The sequence below is a fragment of the Balaenoptera musculus genome, chromosome 13 (assembly GCF_009873245.2).
Source record: "Balaenoptera musculus isolate JJ_BM4_2016_0621 chromosome 13, mBalMus1.pri.v3, whole genome shotgun sequence".
Classification (NCBI taxonomy): domain Eukaryota; kingdom Metazoa; phylum Chordata; class Mammalia; order Artiodactyla; family Balaenopteridae; genus Balaenoptera; species Balaenoptera musculus.
This window is the reverse complement of record NC_045797.1, coordinates 31,448,348-31,472,242: the sequence shown is the minus strand read 5'-3', so window position 1 is coordinate 31,472,242 and position 23,895 is coordinate 31,448,348. Positions and strand designations below refer to the sequence as shown.

The 23,895-nt window shown below is 42.2% G+C and overlaps 1 protein-coding gene across 1 annotated transcript in view; it reads left to right on the top strand.

Annotated features, from left to right (window-relative positions):
• Positions 1-246: 246 nt before the first annotated feature.
• Positions 247-23,895, top strand: part of ANTXR1 (ANTXR cell adhesion molecule 1) — a 241,307-nt gene continuing 217,658 nt past the window's right edge. Inside the window, exon 1 of the mRNA XM_036873557.1 lies at positions 247-726. Within this exon, the coding sequence (XP_036729452.1) occupies positions 575-726 (152 nt within the window). The 5' untranslated portion in view covers positions 247-574. The remainder of the gene's footprint in view (positions 727-23,895) is intronic.

The following is a 23,895-nucleotide window of genomic DNA, read 5'->3' as shown; positions in this document are numbered from 1 at the left end:
GGTAATGCAGAATGAAAGGGAAGATGCGTGAGAAAAAGAAATAAGAAAACGTGCACACCCACGCTCCCTTGAACGCGGAGGAGTGCTTTGCCGTCCTTGGCCACAAGGTGGCACCCTTTGAACTTTCTTCCCGCATCAAAATAAGAAAGGGGGGTGGGTAGAGAGGAGGGAGAAAAGGCAAAGCACTCCCCCAATCAAGAACAATTTGAAAACCCACCCCATAATATTTAAAATCTGGGACAAAGAACCATCAGCACGGAACTGCTTCAATTGCAAAACCTCAGCGCTGCCTCCGGAGCGGCCTGCCGGCCCGAGTCAAAAACAGCCCCTTTAAAAAAGCGGACTACAGCGTTGGGATTCTTGAAACCTGAAACCTAGAAACAGAATCTTAGCGGAAACCAGAAGGAAAACCTTGAACTCCTCCAGACAATTGCTTCCGGGGAGTTTCGGGAGAGCGAGGGGGAATAAAAGGCCCGAGAGGAGAGCCCCCTCGGATGGCGCGCCCTTGAGGGTCCTGGCGAGTTCGAGGAGCGTGGGAAGGAGAGGACCCTACCCTCTCCCTGGGCTGCAGGTCATGGCCACCGTGGAGCAGAAAGCCCTGGGCATTGGCTTCAAGTGTCTCTCTTTGGCCACTTTTGTGCTCATCTGCGCCGGGCAAGGGGGACGCAGGGAGGAAGGGGGTCCAGCCTGCTACGGGGGATTTGACCTGTACTTCATTTTGGACAAGTAAGTGCCCTGAGTTTTCCACCCTAGTTTAAGCTGGTGATGCTTTCTCCCCGGGCTAGGCTCCTTGGCAGTGTGGCTTTGGGACAGGCACGCATCTCCGGGGACCAAGAGGGGCCGTGGGAGGCGGCGGTGGCCCCAGCGCTGCGCCTTTGTGGACGGGGCGCGCCTCCCCCTCCCTCGCAGCTGCCCGAGCCGGCGGGGCAGGCGTCGCTGCTTGTTCTCGGGACAAATTCTTCTCTGCCTTGCTTTCCCTTGACCGAGGCGCGTGAGTCTGAGGATGGGAGTGTAAGGATGCTGTTGACCTACTACGTTTCCGTGAACCCTTTCCATTTGCTTTAGGAACCTTGGTGAGAAAAGCTTGCTTACGAGAGGCAGAACTTTCAGGCACGTGTAAAGTAAGAGGCGTGGGCTTTTAAAGGTCAATCGTCTCTTGTTTAAAAACTCTGTCCTACGTATTGCTTTACCTTTGTTTCTTATGATAGAATGTAGGCTGACTGGGAAGTTAGTGAAAATATAAGGCGGATTTCTCCACCTCGGCACCACCGAGTTTGAGGCTGGGGAATTCTTTGTCGTGGGGACGTCCTGTGCCTTGCAGGGTGTTGAGCCCACTAGATGCCGGTACTACCCCCCTCCAGAATCTCCCCTGCACCCCTGCCCCCCAACCCGCGCTGCCTCCACCGTCTCTCCACGGTGACAAGCAAAAAATGTCTCTAGACGTTGCCAAAAGTCCCCTGCGGGTATATTCTTCCTCCCTCTCGGCTTGAGAAACCCTGATGTAGGCGAATTCAAGTTCTTGTGATTTGACTGGTGGGCTACCAGGGAGGTGCAGGAGCCCTGGTTTCCTTGCGAAAACGGATGAGGCTTCAGGACCGTTCAAGGGAGAGCTGAACTCTGACCAATCCCCCTTAGATTTGCCAAGCCACAGTCATTCAAGGAAGTTTCATGCTATCTACTAAAAAGCAGCTTTAACAATAAAAAAGCCCCTCAGAGGAGATCCGTGCTAACGCTGGTGTGCTCCCCACTGCCAGGACGGGCGCTTGCTGTTACAGTGGTGGGGAGATTAATTTCACAGACTGGAAAGTATTTGCGAGTTGGAAAAAGAGTCCTGCAAAATAAGCTGGCCAGCTAGACACCAAATGTGCTTTGCAGTTGCCCCTGGAGTTTGATTTTTTCCGTAAAGGCTGTTTTGAACTCCAGATTCTTTGGATGAAAAGGGAGATCTCTTTCTTGGAGATTTATGAGAAGGTGGATACCGAAAATATACTTCAATGCTAAGAAATGGAATGTCTTTTGTTACTTCTAGCGGCTGGGAGCACCAGGTCACAGATTCAGAGACTGTGTCTGAAAACAGTCAGTGATGCCTATCATTGTCCTTTAAAAAAAAAAAAAAAAAGCCAGTTCAGAAGAACATACAGGCAGATTTGAAAAAATGGACAGAATCATCATGTCTCTGAATGGAATAACTCCACACTGCAGAGATATCAACTCTTTCCAAATTAATTTATAATATGAATTAAACTTTAAAATCCAAATTCTGAAAAAATTTATTTTGGTGGTGAGAAGAATTTAGCAAAATGATTCTAGGTTTATCTTAGAGGAAAAAAAAAAAACAGGTAATAAGAGCTAAAACATTTGGGGAAAAGAATAATGAAGAAATACTTATACCTCCAAATAGTAAAGTGTATTGTGAGGCAAATTAATTAAAAAACAGGATGGTAAAGGCCAAAGAATAGGTCTACATAATAGAAAATCTAGAAATAGAGCCAAGGACATGTTCTTCCATTCAGTGCAAGTTCAAATCAGTGGAGAATGAATTCATTATTTTTAAAAATGGTTCTTGAACAAATGGTTGGTAACATGGGAAAAGAAAAAGGTTAGATTTATACTTTACCCCACACACAAAAATAAATTCCAAGAGGTTTGAAAATTTAAATGTTAAACATTTCATTTTAAAATTGCAGTGTTGAAAGAATTAGAAGAAAATGTAGATGAGTATTACTGTAATCTTAGATTTAGAGCTTTAAAAACAGAGTAGAAATAATAAAGAAAACTACAAAAAGATTTAAATATATTAAAATCTTACATGTCTATAAATGAAAAATGCCATAAATAAAAGATAACAAGTTACAAAAACTTTTGCAACATAAATTCACCTCTGTAGAGTAACCTTAATATATAATAAGCAGTTTTAAAAAGATCATCCCAATAGAAAACAGGCTTACTATATAAATAATTCACAAATAACATATGAAAGTCAATAAACAAAAAGTTCAACTTCCCTAGTAATCAAATAAATGGAAAAATCAAACAAGATGTAATTTTTATTAAGTTGGCAGAGATTTTTAAAGAATTATAATATTCAGTATAGTCCAGCTTGTGGGAGGGAGGGCCATTGTCATATCTTACTAATGAAAATATAAATGTGTTTGGTCTTTCTAGACTTGTGCTGTCCAGTAGAACTTTCTGTGATGATGGAATGTTCTCTATCTGTGCTTTCCAATATGGTAGCCACTAGTCCTATGTGGCTATTGACACCTGAATTGTTCCTAGTGGGACTGAAGAAATGAACTTTCTATTTTATTTAAGTTTAATTAATTTAAATTTAAATAGCCACATGTGGCTACTGTATTGGATAGCACAGACAAGAAGATAATTTAGCAACATGTATCAAAGGAAAAATCCCAAGTAGTCAGAAAGAAGTGCCTATATGTATGTTCATGGCAGTGCTGTTTATGATAATAAAGCTGAAAATTACGTAAATGTCTAACAACAGAGGATTTAATAAGACATGATACATGCATGATATTGAGTACACATGTTATGCATGCTTGTAAGATATTTTTAGGAGAAATACTTAATGCTCATAATATCCTGTTAGGTGAAAATACAATTACCAAACATTATACACTGTGATTCTACCTTTCTAAAAATATAAACACACGCATGTATATGTCTCTATTTACCCAATATGTAATAGTATTTGTCTGTAGAAAGTAGGATTTTTAAATTCTTTTTTTACACTTTTCTGAATCTTCACATTTTTCTGCAATGAACATATATTACTTTTATATTCAACCAAAATAAGTTATCCTGAGTTTTTAAAAACTCACTTCAAGTGTGAGGAGGTTCTCTAACCAGCCTGCCGAGCTCCAAGCCCCTCACGATTATAGAGGATACTGCCTCTTTCATGTTAAATCCTGGAGTACATTTCTAAATGCACCATGGGATCCTTGGCAGTATGTTGGGGACCCAAAAATGTTCCAGGAAAAAAATGGTGGGGAGACCTTTACAAGTACCTACCTTTACATGGAGGTGGACTTCTCTGACTTCCTTTGGTTGTCCTATTGCTTGAAGAGAGGGATATTTTTGTGCTGAATGAGAAACTTGCTAGAGCTTGGTATGATAAGCGTGTGCACCTCCAGCTTGCCATCTCGGTTCAGGCTAATTTATGGGATTGTGGAGCCCAGAGCTGGAGGATGGACCAAAAGGCAGTGACAGCAAACAGTCCCCTGGCTGGTCCCTAAAGACGTGGTCTTCCGTCCTAGAAAGAACCTCCCCAAACAGTGCTGTCCAGCACCCAACTGCCGCAGCAGCGTGCAAAGGGAAAGAATTCTGATGCGTTTTTTCCTTGGGCTTCTAAGATCCTCTAGCCGTCAACACACTGTCTACAGGCTGAAACCAACGGCTCACAAGGCACTGAATTCACCATTCTTCTCCCAACCCCTCAACTCCCTTTTTTCCCAGCGAATGGTTCTCTTCTTTTCTGTGACATTAAATCTCAGCTTATTTCAGCTTTAAGCAGGATGCGTCTCTGGCCTGGAAGAAACCCAGATTATACATTTAATGGAACGTCATGTTTTCTCAACCAGAAGCAAAGACTTCATAATGATAACCTAGACTACCACAGTAACACAATAGGGCATTATTAGTGGCTTTGGCGACGGGGCTGGCGGACTGGGCTTCACAAGGCTTTATATGATGGAATTTCATGTTCATTCGAGCATGCTTTTCTGGTTACAGTCAGGAAAAGTAGACTGCTGGGAATTCAATCAGGGATTTGAAAAGTCAGATTTAGAAGGGCTCTGTCCAGAGGAAAACAGTCAAGGAGCAGCTGGCCTTCTTAAGTCTTCCAGGGGGTCCTCTAAGATTAATGCACCCGGTTGACCAACCCCCAGACACGAATGTACCTTTCCCCTCTCGCAAGGCTCTTCTGTTATTACACTAGATATTTATGTCTCACACATTGGTCTATTTTATGGAGAGCTATTAGTCACCTAAATGGAAACAGTGGATTCTCCATCGTGAGTCTGGGGAAGTGCTGGCTGTATTCATGTGTGCCCTACAGACTTCAAAAACAGAATGGTGGGATGGGGCAGGAGTGGAGGAGATGGTGGGCTGGAGGATGGCAGGAAGCCCTGAATAGTTGATTTCTAGGACTTCCCAAGGCCACAGCCTGTCACCCAATAAATCCTTACATCTGCGGAGGCCCTCTACAGGCTCACCGTGTGCTCCTTCCCCATTAGACCCCCCAGCTCCTTCCTCCATGACTTCCTTTTTGTTCAACACCAATTTTCTCTTTCTCTTTTCCCCGTACAAGGGGACCCTGTCTTGCCATTCACCCAGATCCACCCCAGCATCCACAATTGGATGGTCCCACGTGGTGATGATCTGTAGGACCATTCCTATGTGTTATACTCCAGGGACACGGTCATTAAACAGATTTTTATAACGTTAGACTGGGAACCTCACCTCCTTCTGGGTTCCCAACTATTAACTTTCAAAAGAAATCTTGAGAGTCGAAACTAAAGTCTCCCAGCACTTACGCCATCTCACAAATGCCCCAAAGACAACCTTGCTCGGTCGCTAGGGCAAGTGCTACTGTCTCTAATTTACAGATGAGAAAACTGTTCAATCTTTGTCAACCCACCGGATTAAGTGACCTGCGGAAGGACCTAGGATTAGATAATGACAGAGCTGGGACGATGTCTGCTCCTGACTCTCAGCCCAGCTCTTTCCACTCATCACTGCCCTGGGCAGATGGGTCATAATGAGAAGCACATGGCAATACGCCTGGGTAGATTCCAGGAATTAAAAACCCCTGCATCAGAGTTTCAGGAAATGATGGTATATAAGGCAGTTAAGTTTACTTAATTGAGGAGCTACTGCTCTGCTGTTAAATCAGCTGTAGTTGATTGAAAGTATCAAGGACTCCAGCCCTATGCAGCCCACAGAGATGCTTCAGAGGTCTGGGGCTTAACTGATGGATAGGACTCTAAGGACATCTGATTATAATGCACTCAAAGATCCAAGGAATTAATAATTTGTTCAAATTGAGTCTGATGGAAAAGGGAAATTCATCTCTGTAGATGTGTTAAAACACAAAGACGTAGCTTTTTTCAGAAATGCTTTGGAAGAAGTCTTCCAGTAACAAAAATGCAAACTTGACTCTCAGTAAGGAAAACAGAGTCCATTAGAAGGTACCTTGAAAATGCTACAATAATAATTCTAAGAGGCATCAGGGAAAAAAAGGTTTTCAGGAGCCAGGAATGTCTTTTTTTAATTTTTGTATTGAGATGAATTCTATGGCTGGTTTTCAGTGTTCCTCCGATTAAGTTCCAGATTTAGAGAGGACTTATCAGGTCAGGTAATAGTTAGTAGAGCTACCTGCAAATTGGAAGGTTTGGCTTATGGTTCAAAATAAAAATAAATAAGGCAAAGCTCTTTATTTTGTTTTGTGTTTCTGTCTGAGTCAGCCAAGTAATTGCTTCTAGTTTCCTTAGCTGTGGAGACCTGATAAAACTCAGTGTCAAGCTGAGAATAGAATCCTGGAGTGCTGGAGGAAGGCACCTGTCCTAAAATAACCTGCAACTATCTTCAATGCTGGAGGACTCCCAGTGGTCCAGGAACAAACTCTGCCATCCCTTAGTGAGACTTGGCTGTCACATAAATGCAAATAGGATTTGCTTTATGCTAATTTAGAACGTGTGTCTAATTTTGTTGTGTGGCCAAGAGCCTAGATTTCGCCTCTCCCAGTGATTATTGGGCAACAAAAGACAAAGTGGGTACTTGGATATTTCCTAACATGTTTCCCAGACATGCCAGGTTTGTACTGAAAATAGTAATTAGATTTCTTCCATTTGGAAGACCTGAGTCTTTCATTCATTTGGCGTAAATATGTTCTCAATTCCAGTCACAAGTGTGTGCTCCATTAAAAGCATAGATGACAATGCCTTTTGCAAACAATGTCCTATTCTGGATGCTGTAAGGAATGGAAGAGAAGCAGGAAGCAGTCCCAGACTATTTGCTTTTTATGTAGAAGGACATTAGAAGGACTCCAGGCAGTCAAAGCTAAAGGTTCCAGTGAGGATTTGGGACAGGGGGGCAGGTAAAGTCAATTTTAGATCAATAAGGAGAAGAAATAATAAGGTTTTCTGAGCCCTTGCCATGCACTGCGTAAGCACTTTGCCTGTATGATCCCATTTAGTTATCTCCTTCGCAACCACGTAAGGCCAGCACAGTCATGATCACCGTTGGACACATGAGGAAACAGGTTTAACAAGGTTAGCCAATGTCAGTGTAAGTGGTGAACTCAGCTTCAAACCCAGGCCTCTCTGACTCATGATCTATGCACAAAGATGAAAAGAATCTAAACATGCAAGAGAACATTGAATCAATCAGGGTAGGTTAGGTTATGCCGTGGTAACAAACAATCCCCCAACTGTCAGTGACACAAAACAACAAAGGTATAAACCTTTGTAATCTCTGCCTCTGCTCCACGTCTGGTGAGGGTCAACAGGGGCTCTGCTCAGGGTAGTTATCTGAGGGCTAGGCTGGTGGAGATTCCTTAACACCAGCTTCCACCCTCATGGCTGCAAAGGAAGGAAATGCTGGAGAGTCTCCAGCTGGAGCACTGCCAATAAATTAATAGCTTGTTCAGATTGGATCTGATGGAAAAGGGAAATTCAACTCTGTAGATGTGTGAAATGACATGCATCTTTCCACTCACCACCCATCAGTCAGAACTGGTCACGTGGCTTCACCCTAAAGAGGGTGAAAAAACATCATCCTGGGACTTCCCTGGTGGCACAGTGGTAAAGAATCCGCCTGCCAATACAGGGGACACCGGTTCAATCCCTGGTCCAGGAGTATCCCACATGCCGCAGAGCAACTAAGTCCATATGCCACAACTAAAGAGCCTGCGCTCTAGAGCCCACGAGCCACAACTACTGAAGTCTGCCTGCCTAGAGCCCGTGCTCCACAACAAGAGAAGCCAGCACGATGAGAAACCCGTGCACCGCACGGAAGAGTAGCCCCTGCTCACCGCAACTAGAGAAAGCCCGCGTGCAGCAACAAAGACCCGACACAGCCAAAAATAAATAAATAAATTAAAAAAAAAAAAGTCATCCTCCTGTGTATCTAAAAGGAGAGGAAAGCCAGATATGGGTGGGCATTAAAAGCCTCTGCTACAAACCTTTAATTACACACTGCTTTTGCCTGAGTAAGCAAGAAAGGAGTAGTCCCTGGGAGAGGATAAAGAGGTAAGACATCTGGTACAGAGTCAGTGTTGAGCCGCGTTTTAGATGGATTAATCAACCTGGAATTAAGATCAGACATGACAGCTCAAATCCACCCATGAGGCAGCGATGGCCCCTTGCTTTTTCCCTCCCTTTCCCATTGCTCCCATTCTTTAGATGAAACATTCAGTGCCATGAGCAGGGGATTAAATTAGATTAAATGGAAAGCAGAAATGAAGATGAGACGTGCTTCCTTGATAGCTAAGTATTACACAAATATATCTGAAAGCTAAGAATCCCTTTGTCCGTAGTGTGTGGACTGTGAGGGAATTTGAAAGACTGTGAGGGGAGAGCAGCCCCTGGAGCACAGCGACAGCCAGGCCGAGAGGATGCTTTTCATTGCAGAGGCTAATTCAGACCTTGAATCAAGAGTATCTGGGTTCCAGCCAAATGTGTTTCTCAGTAGGGGTGTCAATTGCCATTTTCAGTGGGACAGTTTTTCACCGTGAGGGACTGTAGGATGCTTAGCATTTCTGATCCTTCCTTTGTAAATGCTACTAGTCTTCCTAGTTGTTGTGATACCCAAGAAATAAATGCCTCTACATTTATCTCTAAATGCCTTCCTGTGAGATGGTACCACCCTGGTTGAGAACCCCTGACTGAAAGAAAGCAGAGTAGATCAAGGCATGCCAGTGAAGCCAATTCCAAGCATGGTAGGACTACATCTGAGCAGGAAGAGCATTTGTCTGGAGGAAGAATGAGGGAGTCTTCAGCTATAAGAGGACCAGTGAGAATTGCTGACCTTGGAAATGAATGTGCTAAACCAGTGGTTCTCAACCAGGGGCCAGATCAGAACCTCAGGGGCTTGGGGCAGGCGTGTATATTTTGGAAAAGCTTCCCAGGTGATTGTGATGTGCGTCTTGTCCCTCCCACAATAAATCATGAAAGTGAACAGGAAGACAAGAAAAGCTGTCCCATAATGATGACCTTGTTCCTCTATCACGAGGATGTAGCTGAGGCAGCAGATGCCTGAGAACTGGATGCCAAGCAGAGTTCTTATTTTAGATGGCGGTAGGGGAAGCCCAACACGATATGGAGAAGGAAGAGCCAAGGTCACAGATAGGCCATGCTTTGCCCTCCGTTGTTGGCAGGTCCTGCCGTGTGTGCAAACACATGGAGGCCATGGTGTTTGCTAGGACAGTCCTTTGTTCCCTTTCTTTCAAGACTCCTGGCATGAAATGTGACCCAGTGCCTCATGGGAATGAACTGAGCTCAAGCACAGGGGTTAAGAGAGCTGACTTTGGAATCAGGCATCTCTGGCTTCAGATACCAGCTCAACCTTTCACCAAGCTGTACAACCTTGAGCAAATTATTTAGCCTTTCCGAACCTCAGTCTTCTCATTAATAAAACAGGCATTAAAATTTCTGCCTTGCAGAAGTGTCCTACAGATTAAATAATATTAGATTAAAACCTTTAATGAAGCATTTGGTATTTGAGTGCCCAAGATGATGATGATGATGGTGGTTGTGGTGGTGACAGTAGTGGTGGTGGTGATGGTAGTGGTGATGGTGATGGTGGTGGTATTGATGGTGGTATTGATGGTGTGATGGTAGTGGTGATGGTGATGGTGTGGTATTGATGGTGTGGTGGTAGTGATGATGGTGATGGTGGTGATATTGATGGTGGTGATGGTGGTGATATTGATGGTGGTGGTGATGGTGGTATTGGTGGTGGTGATGCTGGCAGTGATGACTATGATGGTAGTGCTGATGGTGATGGTGGTGGTATTGATGGTGTGATGGTAATGGTGATGGTGATGGTGAAGGTGGTGATATTGATGGTGGTAGTGATGGTGGTGATGATGACTATGATGGTAGTGCTGATGGTGATGGTGGTGGTATTGATGGTGTGGTGGTGGTGGTGGTGGTAATGGTGGTAATTACCCCTAGGGAAAAAGGATGTGGTCCTCTAACAAAAGACACCTCCTTAGATTATAAGCAGGACTGCCTGGCTAGGGTAAGGAATACATCAATTCAATTCAGTATTTATCAAACTTCGCTAAATTTATCTTATTACAAAATGCCTATGACATGTCCCTGGCTCTCAAGGATTTCACAGTCTAGTAGAAGATGCAAAGGGCTAGGAAAACAGACTTGGTGAAATAATGAATTTTGGTTAAGATAAGAGAGGCTTAGGAGACTTCCTAGAGAAGGTAACTTTGGATCCAGACCTTGAATGTTGAGCAGGATTTTGACAGGTGACAAAGTTAAAAAAAAAAAAAAAATTGATGACAAAGGGGCAATACAAGAAAGCAAAGTGGCACATACTCTTTGTGATATAAACATGACAGAGAGAGTGACAGGAAAAGAATCTGGAAAGAGTGGGTTTTTTCATATCAGCAGTAGGTTATGGGATTATGTCAGAGGATTGGGGAAAAAAGAACAAAAGAAATTGAGTACCTTTGTAGGGTGGAGCATCAGGACTTGATGAACCGTTGGCTGTGAGTGAATGGGAGAGGAAAGAGTTGTGAGGGGAAGGAGTAGGTTTCAGAAGGAAAAAGGAGTTTGGTATGGACGAATTGAGTCTGAACATGTGGGACATTTGGGTGAAGGTGTTGAGTAGGCAGTTGGATTTATACCTTGGGAACTGAAAATAAAGACTTGAGTGTTGTTAGCCCAAGGGTGGTAGTTGAAAATATGGAGGGATAATAAATAATATGGAGATAATATCAAGATAACATCAGGATTAAAAAATGTCAAGAAGAGGTGGAGTTTAATAAAGAAAATGGCCAGGGTCCAATCTAGAGGAATTGCCAACAGGAATGTCTGGGCCAAAGAAGAAACTCCACTAACCAGAGCTGAGAGAAGTTACCCGAACAGTTGGAGGAGAAACAGGAAAGAACTCTTACCACTGAGGCAAGGAGAGAGAGAATTTCAGTGGAGGGGTGACCAACTAGATGTTTTTCCCCTAAAATCCATCTCTATTCCTAGTCTTGGTGAACAACATCACCATAAATCCAACCACTTAAGTCAAAGATCTGAGAGTCTTTCTCATACTCTAAGGCCTGACAGTATCTGCTCCCACATCTCTGCCATTACCTTAGTTCAGGCCATTTCCCACCCAGTTCTCTGAAATGTTCTCTACATTGGTCTCTTTCCCCCCTTTTTTTTTTTTTTTTTTTTACCTTTCCCCCTACCCTATACTCTCGACACTGGTACCAAATTGATCTTTTTAGAACACAGATTTAATCTTGACATCATCTCCCCCAACCCTTCAACCTCTAAACACTTCCAAAATTCTTTCAGTATAAAATGTAAACTCCTTAGTGAGGTATCCAAGAGGCTTATTGCTCCGGCCACTATGTGTTTCCCTTAGCTTCATCTCCTACCACACCCCAGACCCTTGCAACGTCCAGCAAAACTGTGCTGTGCAGTTCCCTGAACTAACCCATGCTATTTCTTGCCTTTAGCTGTAATGCCCTTTATCACCATTTCCATCTTTATATAGGTGATGCCCTCTTATCCTTTGAGATGATGACTGGCACTTGGTCCCCTCCCCTCACTAGTTGTGGGCTCCCTGTGGTACAGAAAATTAAGAACAGTCATCTCTTTACATCTCGTCTTTATTCAAAATCCGTTCCTTGTTCAGGATCCCTCAACCCCATAACAACTCATAGCACATGATAAGCAGCAGAGAGGTCCATTACCAAAAGATGGAGAAGAAAACCCTTAGTGTGTGTCCTCTGAAGTCTCATTCAGGGGCCTTATCTTCTTTTCCTCAAACCCTGCTGCTCAACCATATACAGCTCATTCCTGTAGGAACCACCTAGAACAGGGCCTTCCCAATACCTTTTGGCAAAAGATTATGTTCAGAATTATAGTCATCATTCCTTAAATAAAAGATAATGCAAATACCAGGTTTATGGAAATTATATAACAAAGAAGAGAAAAATGAATTATCCTAACTGTAACTATACACCAGTCACAATAATAAGCAATATAAGGTAAAAGGAAATACAAGATACCATTGGACAGCCATAATCTAACCATAAATAAATGGATGGCCCAGTACATTCCTGGACTGTGCTTGTCCCAATATAATTATTTTTTTTAAGATTTATTTTTTATTTATTTATTTTATTTTTGGCTACATCGGGTCTTAGTTGCGGCACACGGGATCTTCGTTGAGGCATGCGAGATCTTTCGTTGTGGCGCGTAGGCTTCTCTCTAGTTGTGGCGTGCGGGTTTTCTCTTCTCTAGTTGTGGCGCGCAGGCTCCAGGGCGCATGGTCTCTGTAGTTTGCGGCATGTGGACTCTCTAGTTATGGCCCACGAGCTCTGTAGTTGTGGTGCACAGGCTTAGTTGCTCCATGGCATGTGGGATCTTAGTTCCCTGACCAGGGATCGAACCCAGTCCCCTGCATTAGAAGGCGTATTCTTTACCACTGGACCACAAGGGAAGTCTCCCAATGTAATTATTAGTGACTTCCTAGTTTACTCTTGAAAGTGTTTCAGTTTGGATTTTAAATTATGTGGTCATCCTGATTATTGACCGTCATAAAAGACACTTTCAAAGGAACAAGAGGAGAGGGTTGAAGGCCAAATGGGTGAATCCCCTTGTACACCTTATCCCATTAAATTGGGCAAACAGTTAGGGACTCCTGATTCCATTCAGGTACCCCGATTTTAAGCTGTCCCTGGCATCCCCACTCCCAAATTCCCGTAACAATTTGTGGAACTTCTCCAGTACTTGTCCCTAACTAAACATTTAACACTATGAATTGGAATTGTGTCTTTCCTGACCCGTCCACGGGGAGGCAGTGTTGCTCATGTGTTAAGAGCACAGGTTTCAACACCAGGAAAGAGACGTAAGAGAGTAGTGTTTGGACTAAGAGCATAGACTCTAGGGTTAGAATTTGAATCCCAACCCTACCACTTAACTAGCTGTGTGTCCTTAAGCAAGTCACTTAATCTCTTTGTGAACTCAGTTTCCTCACCTGTGACAAGGGAGCTAATAGTATTATCACATAGGGTTGTTGTGCTCAGAGCTGAGTCCTATGCACACATAAGAAGTGTTCATTAAGTGCTAGCTATTATTATTAAATGGCAATGAATGTCAAGTGCTCAGCACAATGCCTGCTGCTTAGTAAGTACTCAATACATGTCGTGGTGTAATTACTAATCTTTATAGGTCCTAAAGGACCTACCAGGCATTAAAAACCATTTTGCTGAATCAATACATATTCTCTGTTGTATTTATGCATACTACAAATACACCCAGCAAGAAAGAACTGAGAAAGGTCCTATGCTTTAGCAGAAATAAAGGCACTGGTGACTTTTGGAAGTGCTGTTTCAGGGCACCATAAATGCAGAAATTAAGATTTAATGAGCTGCAGGGCTTACTCTGAGATGAGAAAGGAAAGAAAGTTTGTTGATGACTTCTGAGAAAGAAGCTGGACATGGACAGTTAGCTTCTCACTGCCTCTACCACCATCATCTAAAACTGCCCCATCCCCCAAAAGAGAAAGTCTTAAGGAGGCATCTGGGGGAAGCCTGCATCAGGTCCAACCACTGAGGACAGCAACGCTGACATGAAATACACTTGTAAGAAATTCCAGTAGAAACAAAGCAGATGGGTTGAGTTTGAAGGAGGTCAGCCGGGGTCTACTTTCAACTCTGTTGCCAAGTTAAAAAAACATGTAGAAGAAGATTATGGAGGAACCCCAAGAACAATCCCAAATCTGGAAGTGAGTTTGAAGTAAAGAGTGCGACATAAGGGGGATGAGAGGCATCTCCGTAGAGCCCTGCTGCCCTTGTACATCGGCATCATGCAGAGGCAGCTGCGCTGGACAGTCAAAGGGGAAACCAAGCCACTAAAGAGAGAGTGCGTGAACACCAGGCATCTTCGTGACAGTGATTCTGTCCAGTATTGCTGAATCCTCCCTGTAGATCTGGGCTTCCAGGGAAATGGCAGAGTTCTGTCTTTGATTATGTGGATGCAGCAGGGATCAGGAATGAGCACAGTGTGAACTTGGAGTAGACACCAGGACAAAAAACCCGACATATGGCAAGCTGGAATTGGTGTAACCGTGTCCAAAACAAACCCACAAACCTTGCAAGGATTAGGTTCCTTCGTGAGAAGTGATGAGTTATTCCATTCCCTGCTCTCCCTTAATTGATGGAACAATAACATAAGCTTACTTTAGCCATTAAGACCAACTCCCTTCCCCCAGATTAAGTTCTTAGAGAAGTTTATAAGTGCGAAGACAATGCCATATATACATATATATATATATGTAGTATTGGGGAAGCAAATAGGAGACCCAGTTACACCTTCCCATATTGAAAGATGAAAATAGGGCCTACAAGATTTTACCAGCTGAAAATAAGTGGTGAAAACAAAATTCCTGAGGTGGAAGAACATGTTTATGGAAAGAATTTTCAACAGCAAAAGAGGTCAGTTTTAGTACCATATGTGTTATGATTTCAGTGAAGTTAAATAATAAATTTGTGAAACAGGTGATAAAATATGAAAAGAGAAGAAAAGGGATCTAGAACAGTTAAAGAATTATAAAGTAATATGGAAAAATGTAAAGTTATAAAGTCAACTCAGAAGCAGTAAAGGGCAGAACTGACAATGAAGAAAATAAAGGATGAAGGCATGTTTGAGAAATCCTCATACTTTGAATAGGAAATGAGTTATATAGAAGCGATGAGAGAGAAGATGATACATAATGAATGACAAAAATAGATATCCAATATATCAGATAATTTGGGTTGCTAAAAAATAGTCCAGAAGAAACATTCAAAGCTTTGATAGAAGAGAACTTTCCTGATTAAAAAACAAAAACCTGAAAATGCAGATTGAATAAGCTTATCAAGTAATAATCAAAATTAATTAAAAGAGATGAATACTTAAACATTTCCTGGTGAAAATTTTTAATTTCAAACACAAAAGAATTTTATGAATGGGAGAAGATACAGGTTACCTACAAAGGTTCTGCAACATTAAATGGTGGAGAACTTTGATGGATAAAGTCATGATCTAAAATGTTACACCTGTCAAGATGTCACTTACATGTGAAGAAAATAGAAAGACGTTTTCAAATACATATGGATTCTTCTAAAAAGGGGAGTAGGGATAATTTTCTCCAAGAAATTACCCAAAGAGTGAATCAAGGTTTAAAAAAAACTTTAAAATATAATAGTGATTATATAAAAGAAGTTGCAATGACCATCAAAGCCATTTAAACAAATATATGTCTCATTAGTATTTTCAGTAAATTTTGAGATATTACATCAACAAATAAGAGCAGTCTGTCATGAGAAAGGAACAGCTGAAAATAAGAAACTTTTGGAGAGAAAATATGCTGTTTCTGAGTATTCAAGTTCATTGGAAACAATGACCACCACATTGAATATTGCAAAAGTAAATTCAGCTCATCAGAAGACAGTTTAAGAAACTTTTTCCAGAACTCAAGCAGAAAGAATACAGAGATTAAAATTATGAGACAAGAGATAAGTAATACAAAGGCTAGGAACATATATACATATATGTATATAGGCTAGGAACATATATATAAATATAAATTCTAGGAAAAGAGAATATAAGTGATGCAATAATAAAAGTCCATTTTCCTGAGCTGAAGAAAGAGTGAAGTCTTCAGATCTAGAGGACTTACCAAATACTCAGCCTAATTAATATGTTTAAAGGACCCAAATGTACACAATCTTAAATAAAAATTTAAAATATAAGAGTACACAGAAATGTCTACATTCTTCCAAAAAGGAAAATAAGAGGCATCTCATCTCCCACAAAATAAAAAACCAAAACTCAGAGTGGCATTAGACATTTTTTTTTTAGTCTACAACATTAAATGCTCAAAAAACCTCAATAAAGTCGAGTGAAATGTGATATTTAAATTCCATTACTAGGTTTCCTAAGACATATAAAAATTCAAAATATATACCACCCACATACCCTTATTGAAAAATATCACTTGAAAATATTGACATCAAAATGGACAATGTATTGGAAATAAAGGATATGAAAAAGACATGGTGTACCAGAAACAGAAGTTATGGTCCCAGAAAAGTTAATAAATCACAATACTGTTATCAATGAGGTTATACAGCAAAATATAAAACTTAAAGAATGGATTCTCAAAAGAGAAAGTGAAAGTAAATTTTTTATGCAGGATAGAAAAAAATTTCTCATATTACATTCACATATATCTCCCCAAAACTGTCGTTTACTTTTATCAAACTCCCAAACTCCTCCTCTTCATCCCAAGCCTACCTACTGTGTAGTAGGAGGGCTGGAAATACTTAAATTTTGAACCAAAGTGATAATAAGAGTCCAGTGTGGTGATTTTTAAAAATTCCTTTAGGTGAAATGTTCAGTGTTTGCGATTTTGCCCCTCCTCCCAACCTCCTCAGTAGAATCTAGACACTCAAGAGGGACTGATTTGCCCTTGGGGGTAGGTCCTTTGGTTTTGGACCAAGTTGGTTTCATGGCAAGTCCTATCACATCTTCAAGGAAAAGAAAATTTCAATAAAGTTTAACTCTCCGGGAAATAGAAAAGATGAAGTTCCCCAATTTATTTTAGGAAGCTAGCATATATCTGATATCAATATCTACCAAAGATAACACATATAAAACTTCTGACCAAATTTGAATGAAAACTTTAAATCTGAAATCAAATATCATTAAAACATAACTAAAAGTACAGTAAAAGAGTAAAAGCTTATTCTAGGAATGCAAGAGTGCTTTTATATTTAGGAAATGTATTAAAATAACACATTTATTTTGAATGCTGAAGATGAAAACCAAATTATTTTCTCAGTAGAATCTGAAAAGACATCTCTCTGAATACTTGTGTTCAAAGGATATAGAGGTTATGAAAAATAATTAATGGGATTGAATTAATAAATATATTTTGAACCCTATGTCCCACAGAGAATAAACTTTCATTTCAAATACCCATGAAATATTTATTAGGTAGCAAAGAATGCCTCCGTATATATCCCAAGGCGTAACTTTTCCAGTCCACATTCTCAGCAATAAATAACAGGAAATGAATAGTGAAAGTACACTAAAGCTTCAGCTACCAGGAAAAGAAATATAGATTTTTATATTATCTTGTCATGAGGAAGACTGAAAGAAAGTGACTGTCTAGGACAGAGGTTAGCAAACTGGCCTGCAGCCTGTTTTTCTAAATAAAATTGTGTTGTCATTTAGTTCATGTTCCGCCAATGGCTGCTTCTGTGCTACAACAGCAGAGTTGAGTAGTAGCCACAGAGACCATATGGCCCACAGAGCCTAAAATATTTACCATCTGGCCCTGTACAGAAAAAGTATGCTGACCCCTGGTCTAAGAAAACATTTGCACCCCAATAGAAAATGGGCAAAGGATACCGATGCCAGGGTCAGCTTCGTGGGCATGGGACCTGTGTGGTCAACCAGGGACGCGCACTTAGAAAGGTCCTGCCCTTAGTTTAATGCTCTGCTGTTGCCATCTTGAAATTCTTAATAATTTTTGAACAAGAGGCCCTGTGTTTTCATTTTGGATCCTACACATTATGTGGCTGGTCCTAACTGATCCACCATGTTTTAAAACAAAGAAAGACAAATAAATTGTAAATATGAAAAAAATCTGTGGCCTATTATTAAATACATTCAAATAAAAGCTATAATGAAAACTCATCTTCGTTTATAAAACTTACAGATATTTGAGAAAGAGCTAATCCTGAGTGTGGGTAAGAAAATGAGCACTTCATACCTTGCTCCCGGGAGTTTAATAATCATGACAGCGGGGAGTGAGTTACAGTGGCCACCGTCTCAGGGTAGAAAAAAACTTACACTCACTATACTCGAGTATAGAGAAAATAACCTGAAGCTGCTTTGCTTATCTTCAAAAGACCCTCCTGCTGGGTGCAGGTGTAATGAGGAGAGGAGGCACCTTTCTTCCAAACAGGAAATCCTAGCCCAGTGCAAGAATTTAAACACTCAGTAACTGTAAATCTTTTCAGTCTTGCCCTGCCCCCACCTCTCTCACTCCTATGGCTCTGTGTTTGAGGGGGGCTTATCGTGTCCTTGTGGCCTGCACGTGAAGAGGGGCTCTGAGTCTTCTGGCGGCCGCAGTACCATCCCTTGTCTTGTCATGGTCACCTGGTGTTCATCCACTGATTGCACTGGTGGCTTTGACTGGTGGCCCTCCTTTATCACATCTTAGTGTGCGTTTCAATTATGGGAAATACCTCTTGGACAGCTAACCAGTTTTCTGTTCTCGTAACAACAGCAACAACAACAGTTTTGTGTTGAATTTGCACCAAAAGTACCAATACTTGATATGAGAAAATGTCTCTAGGCTTTTCCTGGTGTGTGAGTGCACACGCGCATGTGCGTTAGAGAAGGCAAATTGGTGGAGGTGAAAGGAGTACGCGTTTTGCTCTAATATCTTTTTGATCATTCACAAGAAAAATACAGTTTACCTCTTAACACAGTGTATGTGCATTACTTACACATAGTTGACTAAACGTTTCACGTAGCATGACTTTCTGCTACGGTATGCAATATATCTGATGTTTCTATTCTATTTCATTCTTATTAACTGTTGGCAACATCCCACCAAACTGATTTCCCAAATCACTAATAGGTTGCATTCCACAGCTTGAAAGTCATTGTTGTCGTAGCCATCAGTGAGATGGACTAAAGGGGAAATTCCTCACACATCAGTACGGCAGGGCTGGGGTCTCCAGACGCAGACAGGAGCAGAGTGGGTAGCCCGTGTACTCAAAGTACAGTGCTCAGTGGCTTGGTTTGGGTCTGCACTGGTATCTGACGAAATTGGAGTGGAGGCAAGGGTCGAGGTCAAGCTTTCTGAGCAGGAGGGAGGCTTGGCCATGACCCCAGTCAATCATAGGAGGACAAGGGCTGAAGGTCTGGGCTGGGTTTTGGGGTCCGGCCAGTTAGGGTGTAGGGGAGTCTAGGAGTAAGGAGAGGAGGGCCAAGGAAGAAGTGGGGGAGTGGGATGGAGGTGAGATGGGAAGATACAGATGAACATGGGGCCAGAAGTAATTGCTGGTCCTGCTTAGTTGCACCTGAGGCTGCCATACCTTCCCAGGATTAGCTGGGGACCTGGGTGGGGTCACTGAGGAGATGAATGACTTCAGCTGGGTGGGGCTAAGGAAAAGCAGGACCTGACAGTTTTATCATTTCCTTCCTTACCGCGACTCTGCTCTTCCAGAATTAAAAGACTCCTGGGTGATGGCTCCGACAGCGAGCTCTTTTTTCCCCTTTCGTTTTACCCTAACCCATGTGCAAAGGGTAAGGGGGGACAATTTTAACTCAATTTGGCCCACTTGCTTCTTTCTGACTGGTTGTATCTGTGGTTAATGGAAAGAGCATGTGTTTTCTAAGGAGCTTAACCACAGGGAGGTTTGGAAACTCACATAAACACAAAAGAATGTGTTTCAGAAACAACTCAAAATGAGACTCAGTGTTCTTATTTTGCTCTTACTTTTTGCATATCAAACCCTTGGAAATAACTGAGCAATAAGCTGAGGGCCATGCGAGGTTTCACGCAAAACCCCTCACTGGGAACACACAGTGAATGCACTGTCACAAAATGTATTGACTTCTTATCATGTTCCAGACACTGGAGAGGGCGTAGAAAAACAAAAATAGCTAAGGAGCTCTGGAGTTGACCCCAGCAGTTACCTTCTCATGGGACTGGTGGCTTTGCCTCCTGATGGTCTGGGGAGCCCTTCTCAAAGCCAAGTCAGGAGGTGGTGTGTAGTGGGGTTGACTCTGATTTTGAGTGGACCCGAGTGTATTGAGTGAATCTTTAAGCACAGAACTCTGTAGGGCTGTAATGAAGCAGAATTCCTGGGAGGCTACTTGAATACCAAATTTTGCTGAGATTTATACTTGTGGAGCCAAGGCATGAAATCCCAAGAAGAGCCTGAATCCTCCACACCATCTTGATACCCAGTTGGCCCATGGAAATCTTCAGGGGCTAGAATTGCATTTGAGTTAGGATTTAATTGAGTCAAATAGCTGGGACATTTCACATCCACTGACTTCTAAAACATGTATATTTCAACTCTTTGACAATAGTTAGTCAGCAATTGTGTGTTAAAAGCAGTTTAAAAAAATAAAAACAAGACAAAACAATCCACAGCAGAGTTCAATGGAATCTTTCCCAGTAATACTTATATTTGGGCTAGGAAGGAGTTTTTATTTCCACCCTGGGGCTTCGGTAACAATGGCTGGGTGAGCCATTACTAAAGAGAACATTGGGGCTCCATAGCTGGGATTTTAAGATCAGTAATTCTTAAACAGGTTGGCATGATAAATGAGATATTTTACACATTATAAGGTGGAGATAAGCTGCCACTTCCCCAACCAACACCCTACTTCTCCTGGCTATGACCAGGAGTCCACTTAGGTCCTCAGGGTTGAAAAGAAGCCAAGGTCTGAACATGGACACACCACCCTGGGTTGATTATTCTGGGAGTAGCTACTAGATCAGATTCCAAACCAGAAAATCAGTTTACAAGGCAAAGTGTGGGTAAGACACGCACGTTTTAACAGAAAGTCCAAACAAAATTAAAGACCCAGCATATCTATCCCCATGAGAGAAGGGCAGGAGTCTGGTTCAAGTCTTAGTGGGTAGTTTCCAGATCCCCCATGGATGGAGTAGTTAAAGAGTTCAGAGTTAGGAGTCCATCTGTGGTCACTGGGTGGTGGTGAGGCAAGGAAGAGGACCATGGCACCAGTCAGGCAAGCCCTTGCTCCTGGGGACGTCCAACATGCTCACCTCCATGCTAAAACCAGAAGCAGCTGCCACAGGACTCTTTCCTTCTCTAAGAGGTGATTTGATCTTGGGGTAGGACAGAACATGCATGTGTGGGTTAAGAAGCTCAGTCATGAAAACTAGAAGGATTCCAAGGTGCAGCTCTACATAACCCCACATTCCTCTGCCACTTTCGTAGCTGAGGCCCCTTGGGATCCCATGGTAACCCAAGAGAAGACGAAACCAGTTTTGTTCCCAGAATCTTAGAAGGTTATGTTTACCCTCAGTGCTTGAGGGAATAGGCTGTGTACATCTCAAGCGTGTCACAAAGAGGGTATGTTTTGGTCCAGGCTTATATAATTGTGTCAAGAATGGTCATGTGTAAATATGAAACAACAAACCTCAACAGTAACAGGACAATTATTAGTAGATCTGGGATGGGAGAAGCAAACCTGTCAATATCTCCTTCCCTCTCATTTTATCTTAAGGGCCTCATTTTATTTTCTTCCTGAGAAAATAGAGCACCTGTCAATTGGCAAGAAAGTGTTCCAGATAGCTTTAGACTTTTTTCTTAACACTCCAGGATATTTCTTGGATCTTTCCCTATATCTAGCATCAAGAAATCAGATGAATACAAATATTGTCTAAATTTTACATGTCAGTCAGACAGAAGAATAGTGAAAATGAAATGCCTTAAGCCAAAAGAAAATGTAAATGAACATTGGGTGACCCTTTTTAATACGTAAAGGAACGCAAATGATTTGCGGCCAGTCCTTGAAAACAAAGAAATAAACTCAAAAAGGATTTACTTGAAACCCCTGCTCCTTTAGCAGACAGCCAAAAACAGACCCCCCAATTCTAGTTCAAGTCCCTGTTTCACCTCTACTTTGCCTCTCCTCCCAGTTTAATTCCCTCACTACAGGACTTCTCTACCAATGAGAAAATCAAACATGGAATAGAGGAGCTGTGGAGAATCCTCTCTAATCGGAGGTGTCTTACCCTACCCCTCAGGAACCAAAATTTCAGATAGTACTTGTTTGGGTGATATGGACCAAAACACAGCGTTATATTTCAGAAGTGGGCACAGACAATCAGTGTTCAAGGAAATCTCTTGATTCCAGTGGAAAGGAGTTGTAGAATTCTAACAGGACCAGCAGTCACATAGTGCCTCTTCTGAAGCACATATACAGCATTGGGCCAGATCTGCCAGAGCCCTCACTAGGATCCCCAGGACCAGAGCATCTACCCCATAGCTGAAGAAGAGGAGCCAGGACCAGTCTTTGAGATTTGAAATATACAATGGAAGCTTGTCCAGGAGGATGGCTGGGATTCTAATAAAAGGCTTTCCAAAGCTTTAAAAGCGCAGGGCTGGGATATGCTGTTCTGGTGAGCTTTGGGGAGACCCCCAGCTCGCATTAAGCTCAGACATCTACTGTTGATGATTAGGTAGGCCCATTCATCAAGGAGCTGTGCTCTAGAATCCTTGATCCACTTGGGAAGGCTCCTCAGGTTCACATAGGATCACAGGAATTGGCTGGAGCCGTCTGAGTCTCAGGCCCACAGTGTTCATCCAAATGAGACCGGAAGAGGTGCTGTCCAGCTGGCAAAAGATCAGGAGGCATCCATGAGCAATAGAAACTTCTCCCCACGCTCTTCTTCCTTCCATCCAACAAACAGGTAGATGCTGGAGAGGCAAATATCCTTAAGACCCTCACAAGGGGAGCTGGAAAAAAAAGTGATTGCAACCCGGTATCAGAGGATGGTGACTGAGAGATGTACACGGTGCCCTGAGAGCCTGGGACAGGAGCAATGAGCCCCATCTGTGTTGGTCAAAGGCAACAGGCAGAGACCAAGTTGCGTCTTACAGAATGAGTAGGAGTTTGCCAGTGTGGACATTGCGTGTCCCAAGCAGATGGAATGTATAAAGGCTGAGAAACTGGAATAGAAAAGTTTATTGGAAAAGATCTGTTTTTGATAAAAGAGCCCCTGCCCCCTTCTCCCCCTGATCCCTTTCCCCATCTCCCCAACTCCTCACCCCTCTACCCTGTGGGCTTTATGCTGCTGCCCCCTGAAACTGCTTGCTCTTCCCCAAACAATTGTTTAAAAAAGCATTTCTATATTTACCAGAAGAGTTGAATGTTTTTTCAAATGCTGACTTACCATCCTTCAGGGGATTGCCTGTTCTGATCCTTTGTCTATTTTTCTATTGTTTGCCTTGTTAATATTTACTTGTACCAACTATTTCTGTATCTTGGACAGTAATCTTTTGCCTTTTTTATTTGTTGCAGACATCTTCTCTCACTCCCTTTCTTTTTTATTTTTGTTTTATTTGGCTGTGTTGGGTCTTAGTTGCGGCATGCAGGATCTTTCATTGTGGCTGCACGGGCTTCTCTCTAGTGGCAGTGCACTAGAGAGGCTCAGTTGCCCCGCGGCATGTGGGATGTTAGTTCCCCCATGAGGGATCGAACCCGCATCCCCTGGACTGGAAGGTGGATTCTTAACCACTGGGCCACCAGGGAAGTCCCTCTCATTCTCTTCTTGTCTTTGTTTATGGTATCTTTTGTCATCCAGAATTTTAGACCCGTCAGATAGTCAAAATTATTCTTTTCTTAAAAAACAATTCCTACTTTTTGTATCTGGTTGAAGAAACCCTTCACTAACATGATGACGTAAAAATCTCCTTCTATAATTCACGCAATGGATTGAAAGTTGTGTTTTTCCCATTAGGTTTTAATACATCCAGGGTGACATTTGGTATGAGATAGTGATCTGATTGGTTGTCTCCTACTATAAATCCCTTGTCACAGCATCACTTATGGAAGGGTTCATTCTCCCTCCCCAGTTTGAATCACTGCT